Below are 13649 nucleotides of genomic sequence, written 5' to 3'. Positions count from 1 at the left end.
GCCGTTCCTACAATGATTCCCAGTTACACTAGTTTAGTAATGATAACAGTGTTCTTGCAAGACGTGTGAAGTTGGGATTGCAAAATGTTTTTATTTTTTTATTTTTACGGAGTATATGATCTGACTCCCATGCGGGAGACTCGGGTTCGATCCCCGGTGGGGGAGAACAGGAATTTTTTCCACAAGTTCAAGCTGCTCCGGCAACCAGCCAGCATCGTATAAAGTGGGTACCTGGAGGAAACTCTAGGGGATAAAAGCGGCCAGGAGCGTGGTGCTGATCACATCACCCCCACCTTCGGCCGTGATCAAGATAGTGTGGAGTCCTAACTTCACATCCCCTATGCGCCTTCATGGTGTTGTGTAAAGCACATGGGAGCACTTTACTTTTACTTACGGAGTAATGATCGTGAAATGAGGAAGACGATACTTAAAGTACAGGACATTGAGAGCTTTGTTAATAAATTTGACCTGAAAAATGGAAAGTGGTTATAAACCTCTATCCCCGAAATTCAGATAGTAAAATTTTCGAATCGAGATTTAAAATTTTTCGGATTGGCCAGCCTTAGTGTGAAGGCAAGATTGCTAGGAAAAATGTTCTGAGTAAGTGTGTCAGATCGAGAACAGAAATCTTGATTAGTCTTATCACTGTGGTCTTATCATTCGTCTGTTCAATACAAAACGAAAAAAAATCGTAAATACAAAACAACAGAAAGTACTTGGTGTTTTGTCAAGGAATAACATTGTTTTTCCGAATTCAATATTTGAACCGCAGGATCCAAAAATTAAAAGGACAAATACTATCAAGCAAAAACAATGGATTCAGTGCTGTCTTTTTCCCCAGTTCTTTCCAGCACTAACCGTGGGTCAATTTGTGATTTTGCTTACTTATATTTTTTTCTATGTACCATCACATTCATGTATTCTGTGTATGTTTTGTTGCGATGCTCTTCAATATGTGTGTTTTTTCTCTTAAAAACAAGAGCGTTGAATACTTTTCAGTGTTGGAAATAGAATAGCAGACACTCCGAGAAGTCTCATCCTGACGACGTCACAGAGACCCTGCCGGGGCTTAAACATGGGGGCTGGAAAAAAGGCGAGTTATGACCAGACCTTCAAGAGCGGGGGAAACTAGCGGTCTACGGACCTTGATTTGCAACATTGATCTTCAGAGCATAATACCACAGCTTCTTTGTGATAATACTGGCAGTTTCGGAAACTTGACACGAAGATAATAAATTTTCGATCGACATAATTAATCAAACTATAGGGCATGTTTCCCTATGAAACCGCATAAAACCAACGATATTCTGGGAAGTCAGAACTTCGTGTTTTCATGTTATACCACTTACTACAAAAAATAAAAGTTTCTATAAATTTTGAAAATTGGAAAAAAAAATGTCCTCAACTTTCCAAGATTTTTCGTGAACGAGGTGTGAGAATAACTATGCATTTCAATATATTAGCGGTATGAAACAAAAAAATACAGAATATAAATAATAATAATAATAATAATAATACAGAATAATATTTTAGTGTTAGTTTTCTAATAAGTATTTTATTATTATTTCAACTATTCATTTTTTTATATAGACCAACCCTTAAAAATTTCTGAAGAAGCACATGCTAACAACTAATTAACTTGTTCATCGAAGTTCATCACGTGATTCGCTGGCATTGCTATAATCATATGGGAGTGACTTGTTTCTTTAGGGTGGAACTGATCAACACGGAAGACGAGAATAGGTGCGTGTGTTCTATGGGATAGAGAACGTAGGAGTGTCAATACAATAGTCTGTAATTATGATGCGTTCGTTCATTTGTGTTAGTAAGCAGTTTAGTCTCAAGAGAGAACTCTTCATTCGTTAATAAAAAGCATCGCATTACAGATAATAGAACGCCATTTTGAAAGTGGCGCATGGAAAAATTATGAAGTCTTACCTTAATGTACGACCACAAGATAACCAAAACAGCAAGGACTCTCTGAACCTCAACATTTTGATTGATTGATTGATTGAATTAGGTTATGGTACGTCGCTTTGCTTCCAATTTTGGCTAATCGCGACGATAAGTGATGATATGACGAAATTGATGAGGTAACCCTCACGAAGAACACCAATGCCCAGGCCGGGATTCGAACTCGGGATCCCTGGCGTCGTAGCGCGCTACCATAACAACTCCGCTGCGGAGGTCGGCGCTATCTGTACATTTCGACATATTCGTGGATACGCAATGCACTTTAGAAAAAAAAATATTTATATTACTGAGTACATAGCCAAATGTAAATATATGTTCTACTTATCTATGTACACATACCTCCAGTTAAGAAAAGAGGAGTCCTTATGTTGATAATTGGAATCTTGGGTTCGAATCAGTGGTAACGTATGGATATTAATTGCTTTCTTTCATTACTAAAATCAATTCAATCCTCTTTATAAGCCTAACAGTATAAATGTGCAACGTAAAGCCATCAGCATTCCTGTGTATCTGCTCTTTATTGTAGCCAAAGGCCTCTCCGATGGCGTAGTAGTAACGTCTTTGCCTTACAATCAAAGAATCCCTGATACGATACCCGATACAGGCACAAAAGAGGTTTGAATCCCACTTTAAACTGTAGGTCCAGTCTCGTTTACCCTATCTACATGGACGTTCGGAAGGGGGAGCAGGGTGGGGGCCACGCCCCCAGGGAAATGAAAGACAACCAAAAACATATATATTTCACACATATAATTTCATTTCAGCCACAATAATATATGTTAATGATAACATGATAACTTCAAATTAAAGCAATGTTTTTTTTTGAGGTGACTAACACCATTATGGGGGAAAATGTGCCTTGATTTGGCCCCTCTGAAAGAAAATACTTTGCTTGCCCCTCCCTGGAAAAAATCCTGCGGACGTCCATGCCTATCTGCGCATAAAGTGAACTTAAAACCAAAAACTCGAAGAACTCATTGCAGCCAAAAACTTCAATCGTTTGCTTCCCAACTTCCCTTGTACGGTTTGGAGTCAGTTTTGTAGCACCCACTTGATGCGTCGCGTTTCAAAAGCAGTTCGGCTCAATATCTTTCTGAAATTACTAAGGTGAAGAGAGTTTCTTGACCCGTGATATCTCAATACAAAATCTTTCATGAGTCACGCAAGTGCTGCATGTGAATATTCTTGGTCGATGCTATTCACTCTCGCTCTTGAGACGTATGGAATAGAACTTTACTCAAAGGGAAACGATTGAATACAACTTAAATAAAAAATGCTGCAAACTTCCTTGTTTTCTTCAAGTTCCCTCCCAATGGTCCGTGGTGTGTTGAACATCGCGTGTTCAGAAATTTAGCATATTTTTCCTTATTTGATAGTGCACAGATAATCTTATTTCTTCCTCCTTGTGCGAATTAAGCTTTTTGCTTTGTGGAGTGGCGTATTTATGATTTCATTTAGGGGGTAGTTTTCTTTTTTTAGTATTAAAATTTGTATATGTTACTAGTCAGTAACTAAGCTATTGCCTTGCGGTTCTACGTACCTTAGAACATTGGTTCTAACCTAGAACATTAAATGTTATGATAACATTTACACTATGTATATTCATTCTACGTAAACCCAAACTCATATATACGATAAGAGCTATCGAACTAATAACACCGAAAGCTTGGCCAATTTTCTATTACTAAGTTCAAACTTAACGTCCACCTAACCTACCTATAAGTTTATTGTGAACACTTTAATACATGTAAAATATCAGCACTATGTCATGGAAACGTAAGTGGAAAGCAGCCTGCTGTTGGATCGGTGAGGTTGGCCATTGTAGAATACTGTCCTTTTTCGGCAGGGAAATCTTTGATGACAGAAACATTAATGGACACGAAAGATTTGTCAATTTTGTTTGTTTCATATTTATGAAATGCTATATGCTTTCAGTTCCATTTTCTTTGAACTGGATAAAAATATCCCTGGCAGGGATAAAAATAATTATCTTTTGCGGGGATATTTTTTGTGGGGGAATATCCCCAGCACCCCCCCCCCTTCCGTTAATTCGCACACTGTTCTATTGAGTATACCGTGCCTCAGTAACATCAAGGTTCCCTGTTCTTTTAAGATGTTTGCTATGCGATGCCTGAATAACGTGCCTTGCAGCAAAGCTCTATGTGACTGGAATGAGCTCAATAGGAGCCAATCACTTCAATCAAGAACCACGTCTCTGTGTCTGGATAATCCAGATTGAAATGGGAGTGTGTCTGAGTACTTATGAATGTAACTCGAACTTTCGTACAATAAACCCAGTCAGTTCATCTGTGGATTTAATGTGTATGTGTGTGGCCAATTGTCCGATATATCATGCTTCTCAAGCATAAAAATGGACACATGAAATTAAAGTAATTTGGTCTTGAAATTTAGTATAAACTAGGGCTGAGCCGATGCCGATGTATCGGTATCTGTATCGGAAAGCATCGGTTGGAATTTATAAACCGATAACGGCCGATACTTTCCCGGCATTTTGATCTTTCACGGGCCCCGCAAAAAATGCTGCGGAGTCTAATTATCCTGAAAATTGTGCAAAATTAGATGTTTATTTTTATTTTGTACTACTTTTGTGTAAAAAAAATGTTTTTTTTTTTTATAACATGCAATTTACTCTTCTGGTGTAATTCTGGAATATTTGAAAGCAAAACCCTTGGGGCCCGTTTCGGAAGTCGCACGAGTTGAACGCGTTAATCAAGTTATGGTAACTGGCTGTCCCGTAAATGCTTCCGTGCGTTTCGTGAGCTTCATTATGCTGTCCCAAAAGTCGCATTCCGTGCATTTCGTGCAAGAACGAGATTCACCAAACCCTGGGCCAGGAGGCTGGTTTGTTAGGTGAGAATCGTCTGCTGCTTTCAGACATCAAACTGCACTAGTTCGGAAAATGTATTATAATTTTAACAGATAGCGATATGAAGCAACATGCACAAGATGAGTATGCCTTAACCGTTCTTAGAATGTGATTAAAATGAGGAACAGTGCCCACTGTAGAGTTTATTTTTGCCGTAAGGACATGCCTTCCGCTGGACGCCATGTGGAAATTTTCCCTAAACAAAACGCTGCGCCTGCGCTTTCGCCTAGAGTGTCCTATAAGTCTGTAAAATAACTGGTTTCACCAGATTCAGGAGCCCAGTTATTTTCGTTGAATGAATTCGTTTCGTTAAGACTTTCGGAATGCACCCTTTGTAAATTGAATGCATATAATTCGAGTGAAATATGCACACAAATATTAATCAATATTTTGAATTACTTTTAATTAGGGCTGAGCGGATACCGATACCTATGTATCGGGGGCCGGCGATGAAATTGATGAAGGGACACTTACAAACACCTATGCCCGGGTCGGGATTCGAACCTGGGACTCCTGGTGTAGTAGCGCGTTGTGCAATGCAGCCCTTATGGTCGATAGTTGTGCAATAGTGTGTGTGTTGCGTGAGTGTTATTTAATAATGTCGCGCCGGCGCCATTGTGGAGTGGTTAGCAGATCGCGCTACGACGCCAGGAGTCCCGGGTTCGAATCCTGGACATGGATGTTTATGAACGTCCCTTCATCAATTTCATTATATCATCACTCATTCCCATCTTCGCAATTAGCCAAAAGTGACAGAAAAGCAAATTAAAATAAAGCAAGCAAATCAAATTAATAATGTCGCTCTCGAAACCTAGTACGTACGTACATTGTATCTGGGAAACTATCGCAACATAAAATGATAAAACGCAAATAAACTGAAAAATATAAAGTAATGCTGGGTTTCAAAAAGTATTGGGCTTATAGAATAGCATTTTATTTTGATGTAATAGACGCTGATTTTGGGTTTCCAGGGAAATTATGTGAGTCCGAGTAAATACATTTTTGCAACTGATTAATTATTTTGTTTATATATTTTTCGAAACTTTCGACACGAGACAAGATATTCAGTCTCCTCTCGTCTCGAATTTTAAATAGCCTATCCGAGACGAGACTGGAAATGTCCCGTCTCGTGAGCAACAATAAATTTGAATAAAATGGGTTTATTTTACAAGTTTATAATAGTTATTATGTTACAATATTTATTATTGTTATCAATTGTACTATTCATGCTTTATCAACTGCTGGACCCGGTGGAGGCACATTGTGGTTCGGATTCTACTTTAAACTGTATGTCCAGATTAAATATGACCAAAATCACATTTTTTTTTTTTTTTTACTATCCACAATCCGGATATTACCGTAGATCCAAATTTCGGATTTTTTTTTTTTCTGCACATGCTCTAACTATTATGCTTGTAAGCCGCCACTTGGTTAACGCAATTTTAATCCAGAGAGCTGTGGGGTCTCCCCGATGGCGTAGGGGTAACGTCGTCGCCTTGTAATCAAGGGGTCTCGAGTTCGATACGCGGTGGAGGCACATAGCACAATGGTTCGGAACCCACTTTAAACTGTAGGTCCAGTCCTGATTATCCTTTCTGTAATATAATACATTTTCAGATCTGGCTCCTCCCTAAAAATATTCTGGGTACGGGCCTGGGGTGGACTCCCCGCTGTCAGCATGTTCTCGTCCCAAATAGACAAGAAAAATGTCAATTAAACTATAACCGCGCATTTTAAATGCTATTGAATACCGATAAAAAGTATCCCCTCCTATTTCTCCGCACATGATGTTGTCGGTGTAGCTATATATCAGAGAAAGGTAACTCTAGATTTTTTTCATTAATACATGAACTAAATTAAACCCTATAGCGCAACAGTTCTTGAGGGCTAACCACCAGGGACGGCTTCAGGGGTGGGCACGGGTGGGCAAGCGCCCACCCAAAAATTCCTGTGCCCACCCGATTGCCCACCCCATCAAATTCAATACATATATACAATTAGGGAAATGTAAACGGTTCTGTAAGTATAGGCTGGTCCTCACTCCATGTATATTTTACTTGTGAATATTGTAGATACTAGAAAATTCACAAGTTTCAATTCATCCCATAACAAGCTTTGCTGTCATTTGGCGAAACTTTTCTCTAATAAGTAAGTTTACGAAGATTCTTGTTGAATTAAATTAATTTAAGCTTTTCTTTCTACGTCCTTAATTTTGTCATTGGAAAGGAACTCTCAGAACTCTTTTTTAAAATGAAATCTAATGAACACTGCTATGATTAGAAGCAATCAACAGGCTTAGTAAGTTTTATGGGATACTACTCACAATTATGAGGTATGTGTACATGATCAAGAGTTCATCAGGATTTAGGAGGATTTGGAGGGTTGCAGCTCCCAGCTTTCAATGGAGAAAAATTGCTTTGAAATCAGCCATAAATTGAAGAAAATAGATATTAGGAATGTGGAAGTATAAAAAGTATAACTAACCATCTGACATGACTTGGGCTAAAGATTATAGACTAACTGAAACTGTGCATATATGGGAGCGAGTTCTTGATGTTGTCAGCACCGGCCCATAAATCTCAGCCTGATCAAAGTAACAAACAATAAACAAAAAAAAAATCTTCTTTACCTTCATCGCAATGATGAGTATGAATGGCGATGATGAAGGGACACTCACAAAAATACCCATGCTCAGACCAGGATTCGAACCCGGGAGCCCTGGCGTCATAACGCACTGGGATAACCACTCCGCAAGTAATTTGTGTCACTTTCTTTATTCTATCACAGTTTATTTTTACATAACTGTCATCTTCAAATAATGCAATGTTTCTAAAATTACAATTTCTAATTTGTTCTAATTAATAACGAGTAATCACAATCACTAGAATACCGACGGGGCCAAATTTTAATGTAACAGTTTTGTAGGGGTTTGGGAAACACGTATAGTATTACTGAACTGATGTAATTAGTAGCTAGCACTATTTACAAGTTCTCTTCCTTAATATAAATTTTCACTATCAGTTATGCAGTTCTTATGATTAACTTGCAAGAATTTCAAAGAAGATGAAGAAAGGGTGGAAAGAACCCTTGACTCGAGGGTGTCAGAGACCTATAATGAGACAGCCAAATGAAATAAAAAAATAATTAATCAGTACAATAATCCAGGAGTGATTTTTTTAAAAAAAAGTCCACGTGCTCAAATAAGCTAATTGTCACTAGATCTTCATTTTAAACTGTAATCCTAACGAGTGTGCATTGGCTTCCACGGGGAATTGAACCCAGGACCCCTTAATTATAAGACGAAAGCGTTATGCAATCGGAGAGACGATATAGTACGGAAAGAACTCTGTCAACCGTATCATTTTATCATAACATAAGATGCGTCCATTTAAGAGGTGGATTACACTATTATTATGATTGCCCCATGGAGGTCCGCAGTATTTTTTCCAGGGAGGGACAAGCATGGTAACTTTTTCCAGGGGCGGCAAACGAGACATATTCCCCCCGATAATAGTGCTGGAAGCTATCATGTTCCTACAGCACCCTTCGAATAATTAACATAAATTACTGTGAATGAAATAAAAATATATGTGTGTAATTTATAAGTTTATGGTAAGCCCCATTTTCCAGGGGGGCGTGCCTTCCTTACACCCCCTCCTACCGGACACCCATGGATTGGCTTGAGATTTAAACTATTTCTTTCACGTACGGACAAAAATATTTGAGACTTTTGAGACACGTCATTGCTCGTGGAGTTATCTGTTTTGATAAAAAAAAAATAAGCATTGTGGAGTTGAAAATACTCTCTCAACTTTCTAAGTGCTGTGAACTGTTGATACTCTATTTGTGGAAAGTACTGATTTGACTCATTGTTATACGTATTTCAACTTCAAGTCGATTTTCTGCTAGTTCTGACCAATGGTGACGGTGAGAGGATTATCTTCATTGCAGTTTCAGGCGCCAGAGATTCATTTGCCTACGAGAATAGTTCCAGGATGTACTATTCAGAAGAGAGGTTGACATTTGAGTGTGTTAAAAAATATCACACTTACAGCCCAAATGATCTGTAAAAGAGATACGATGATTATGTTTGATGAATTCCTTGTGTTCAAATCGCTTTCTACACAAAGTAAGAGGGAAATCTCGAGTGAGATAGAGGGGGGATACGTGTTAGTCAAACTCACCTAATGCCTTACGTTTGTACTGCCCACCCTAATTTATCAATATGCAGTTCTGCCCACCTGGTCGAAAAATTCTGGCGCCGCCCCTGCTAACCATCTTAAAGGCCAAATTCAGTAAACTTACATTTCAGGTTAAACTTTTGTCTCGCTTGTTCAAGAAGGTGTTCACTTTTAATTGACATATTCTGTGAACTTTATGGATTTCCAGTAAGGAATAACGAACGGTCTTGACTTTTGTGCAATCTGTCCTAGGATCGATTCCGGTAAGCCTTTCAAAATATCGGTGTTGATCTAGCTCCGTTAGGATAACTTAATGTTTAAATAAAATATCCACATGGACAAAGTAAATACCTAATGCAAGGTTCATGCCTCTATCGCTTCTTGTACAAAAGTTCCGTACGTTCAAAATCTCGGTTGCGCGACTTTTCGGACACCCTGTAGTTTATCAAGGTCGTTCAACGTTCAGAATTGAACGAGACAAGAGACAACTGCCTAATTTTGACATGGTTATTCGAACATTCTTATACGCAATTATGTTGGAGAAATAAGGGGCTTTCCTGCAGTTTTTAATGCGATTCACCGACGTCGGAAAGTCGTTATGGCTTTGCTAATTCTCAGCACCTACCGAGAAGACGACACTATCAAATGCGACTACCTTTTGCCATTCAGAGGCTGTTAACGCATCACAGACCATTCATTTTTATGTTCTCACTTTTATAAAACTACAGGAATAACAACAGTTCAACTTTATAGGTCGTAATTTTCCCCTAGTTTATCGCTCATTGTTACAATTGTTACAACACATGTAATTGTGGGTTTTTTACAATCTATGAAACTTACATAAATTATAACTTTTCATATGCCGTCATGAAAAGCAAAATTCAATACTATATTCAGTCATTTTGTACTCGTATATTTAAATTCTCATATTTTAGCAGATATTTTGGAGGATATATTTCAATAATCATATAGGCAACAATATTAAGAACATACAGGCCCGTAGGGAGAATTTTATTTCGGGGAGGGCTCATTCCTTATCAGCAGCCGCAATAATAGCGAAAATGTGGAGGGATAGAAACCTTGAAGATGATTTTCTAGTGTGTTACAACTTATTATAGCTACAATATGTTTAATTCTGATAAGGAAGTAAAATAATTACCACTATACACTATTTAAATGAGATGTTTGTAGGATTTCTAAAAACATGCTACCTCCTTTATCTTTATGGTCTAATTTCGAGACAAGTACTCGAGAGGAGAATAAGACCTAACATTTCGAGACGAGATCGAGACAAATCTCTGTAAAATCGAAAGTGGATGGTGTTCGAACTACTCGGTCTCGTTCGAGCTTCGATATGGCATTTGTAGAGTTTACCTAAAACAATTTTACATTTATTTCCCTTAGGCTACAGAACATAGTGAGTTTGAGCATTATTTGTAGCGACCTCTTAGTTGTTGGCAACACTGAAAGGTGAGGTGTTTAATGAGGTATATAACTGACTGCACAAGTCCAGATCACCGTTTTCGTGAAGACCCGGATTTCGTTTTTGGCGTAAATGTGAAATACCTTCGTTGCTAGGTTAGGCTTGTTAGGTTTAGTTCTCGCTTCTCTTAGCATAAATATACTGAATTTTTTTTGGGGGGGGGCTTGATTAAAAAGGTGTTATTTGTGTTGAGAGACCTTAACCTAACAAGAAGTACATACATTTTCATGACGTCAGAAGGCGAAGGGCGGGGTTGTACCAAAAGTTGTTTGAGTCTTGTCCGATAAGTGTACAATGAATGAATGTCGTCTGCTCTCGCTCTGTCAGACTCTGTGAAGCCAGCGGTTCATCGAAGTTGTTAGCAGTTTGTCGAATAATTTGATTCCAATTATGGAGTATACCTTATTTCATCTAGATAAGTTTGTGTGTGCAAGAGACCAGTCTGAGAACATCAACTGGAGCTAGTGCTAAGGTATCGGCAACTTTCAGTATAACAACGATTTGTGTTGATTTTTTTTGTATTTTTGTTATTTTACGTCGATTTCTGCCACTTTTGACTGATCGCAACGATAATGATGAGTGATAATCAGATTAAATTGATGAAAGAGCTTTTAAAAAGAACACCTATGCCCAGGCCGGGACTCGAATCCGGAAACTTAGGGACGTGATCTAATACTTCATAATTACTTTCGATCCGAACGGCAAAATTAGTATAGTTATACTCTGTGTATTGCATCACTCCATGAAGGCACATGAGAGAGTTTGGAGGTAGGACTCTATACATTCTCGCTGTCGCCATGAAGTTTGCGTGGTCCGGTCCGAGTACTTCATGCAGCCTTATACTCCCCCTCCCCCTTTAGGTGATTACAACGATCACGCTTCATAATAAGAAAACTGCCTTGCACTTTCTATTGTGCACATTGTTCTAGACAAAGTTGTATGTGATGAATGCAGTAGCATTTATGTAATTAATATATTTACCATAATTTTGAATAATTATTGAATTTTGATTTTTTTAAAATTTTAATGGTAACATTATCGTATGAGGGAAACGGATTCCTTCAAATTTACAGGAGAAATACTTACGGAAATCAGTTTCTTGAGCGTTTTGGAAGTTCCTGAATGTAGATTTGATCCATTTTAATGTGAATGCGTGTTGTTTTCTGCGAAAATCTCTGTCCGACACGCTGTTTCTGCTCCCGCCATTTGGTTTATTGAACAAGAGTGCAATGTTCCGTGTGTTAAGATGATGCAACCCCGTAGCCAGTGTTTCAGCCTCGCCGTGTTTTCACTAGAACATGACGTGTCGAGGTTTTTTTTTTTGTTTTTTTTTAACTATGCTTCCCTAACCTAACTTAACCTAACCTTACGGAAATGGTTTTAGGGGCTAACGTGAATGGTTTTTGGGGCTAACGTGAATGGTCTTTGGGGCTGACGTGAATGGTCTTTGGGGCTAACGTGAATGGTCTTTGGGGCTAACGTGAATGTTTTTTGGGGCTAACGTGAATGGTTTGTGGGGCTAACGTCAATGGTTTGTGGGGCTAATGTCAAGGGTTTGTGAGGCTAACGTCAATGGTTTGCGACGTATTAGCATAATTTCAAATCCGGGCACGAAATTAAGATATTTTCCGGTGAACGAGGTTGCAGCACTGCATAAATCGACAAAACACTCTCAGAACGCCCCCTAAACCAGTACGCTATCATGGCCATAATGTGTTACAGATTAGAAGCAACAAGTAACAGTAAGTACTCGTAAATCTAAGAAATAGACATTGATATGCATTATTTCACTGTAAGAAATGTTGCACATTCGAAAATAACACGTTACCAATATAAAGAAGTCCGAAATATATGATTCGTAGGTGTTTCCCTCATATGATAATAGTACCAGAATGGGTACTTTGTGTATTAAACAATGATGACCAACTTTTTTTTTATTATTATTATTGTTCGAACTTTGAAATTAACTTCACGTTCTGTACCATTTTAATTTCAGGTTGTGTTAATATAAACCTGAAACGTGTTTACATATCCATGTACCTGTTTATTACCTAATTAAATTAATCGAACAAAGTAAACAGATACGTAAGCACGTTTCAGGTGCATATTATCTTCCCATGACTAAAGTCTTGTAACATGAATTCAGGCTTTGTACTCACACTATCAGTACTACTTCGATCTCGTGAAAACACCTATAACTAATTTATTTCTTCATTTTTAACATTCCTACTTACGTATTCTGCATTGCGGAACATTCTTTAGGGTGGAATTATGCTTTTCTCATGAAAATAATAGTGGATAGCCCCCAAAACCATTCAGGGATAGCCCCCAAAAACCATTCACGGATAGCCCCAAAAACCATTCACGGATAGCCCCAAAAACCATTCACGGATAGCCTCAAAAACCATTCACTGATAGCCCCAAACACCATTCACGCATAGCCCCAAAAACCATTCACGGTAAGGTTAGGTTAGGCAAACATAGTTAAAAAATTCATTTTTTCTAGAAAAAACATGAATTCGAGCTAAAAAGATTACACCATGAAAGAAAATACATTGACGAACTTTGATAATGCTATAGAAACTGATTTCCGTAAGTAGTTTCTTCTGTAAAAATGAAGAAATCAGTTTTCAGTGTTGCCCACTTCTTTAACATGAATTATGTACAGTCATATTTGTCATTAAAAAATACTAGTGTAAGTTGACAAACACTTCGTAGAAAACCATAACTTCAGATATCCTGGCAATTGTTTGTCCTGGACGCAAGTCTTATGTCAAATGTGGGCATTATAGTTTATAAAGAATAATCGTATTAAATGGAGAGAACCTCTTCGTTTTCTGTATAAAAAATATTTCACTTGTTTAATATGTTTTAGGACATAATTATGTCATGATGGGGTCAGTTAATTCTATAGTTAGAATCCAAATATATTATAATGTTTGCAAAAGCAACATATAATCTTATAATATTCATATTGATGAATGGACACTGACAAACATCCATGCCCAGGCCGGGATTCGAACCTGGGACCCCTGGCGTTGTAGCGTGATGTGCTAATCACTCTGACATGCGGGCATGTGCATCACGAAATGTGTAATATTTATTTATTTTTTTAAAAAAAAGA

The 13649-nt window shown here is 38.0% G+C and overlaps 1 protein-coding gene across 4 annotated transcripts in view; it reads left to right on the top strand.

Moving 5' to 3' along the window:
* The window catches only part of LOC146002544 (organic cation transporter protein-like), a 111377-nt gene that overhangs the window by 42770 nt on the left and 54958 nt on the right, over window positions 1-13649 (top strand). The window contains exon 1 of one of the 4 annotated variants that reach the window (XM_083140467.1): window positions 10882-10997. The exons of 2 other annotated variants lie outside the window; for them this stretch is intronic. Coding sequence is in view for 1 of the 2 variants with exons in the window: in XM_083140465.1 (XP_082996591.1) it covers window positions 11355-11385 (31 nt within the window). In the remaining variant the exon portion in view is untranslated. Of the gene's footprint in view, window positions 1-10881; window positions 10998-11270; window positions 11386-13649 lie in introns of those variants that run through there. One more of the 4 variants, XM_083140465.1, reaches the window with a different exon arrangement.

This window comes from Lepisma saccharinum, chromosome 18, assembly GCF_977018435.1.
Source record: "Lepisma saccharinum chromosome 18, izLepSacc3.1, whole genome shotgun sequence".
Classification (NCBI taxonomy): Eukaryota; Metazoa; Arthropoda; class Insecta; order Zygentoma; family Lepismatidae; genus Lepisma; species Lepisma saccharinum.
The sequence above is the reverse complement of the archived record's forward strand: the minus strand, read 5'-3'. Positions and strand labels throughout refer to the sequence as shown.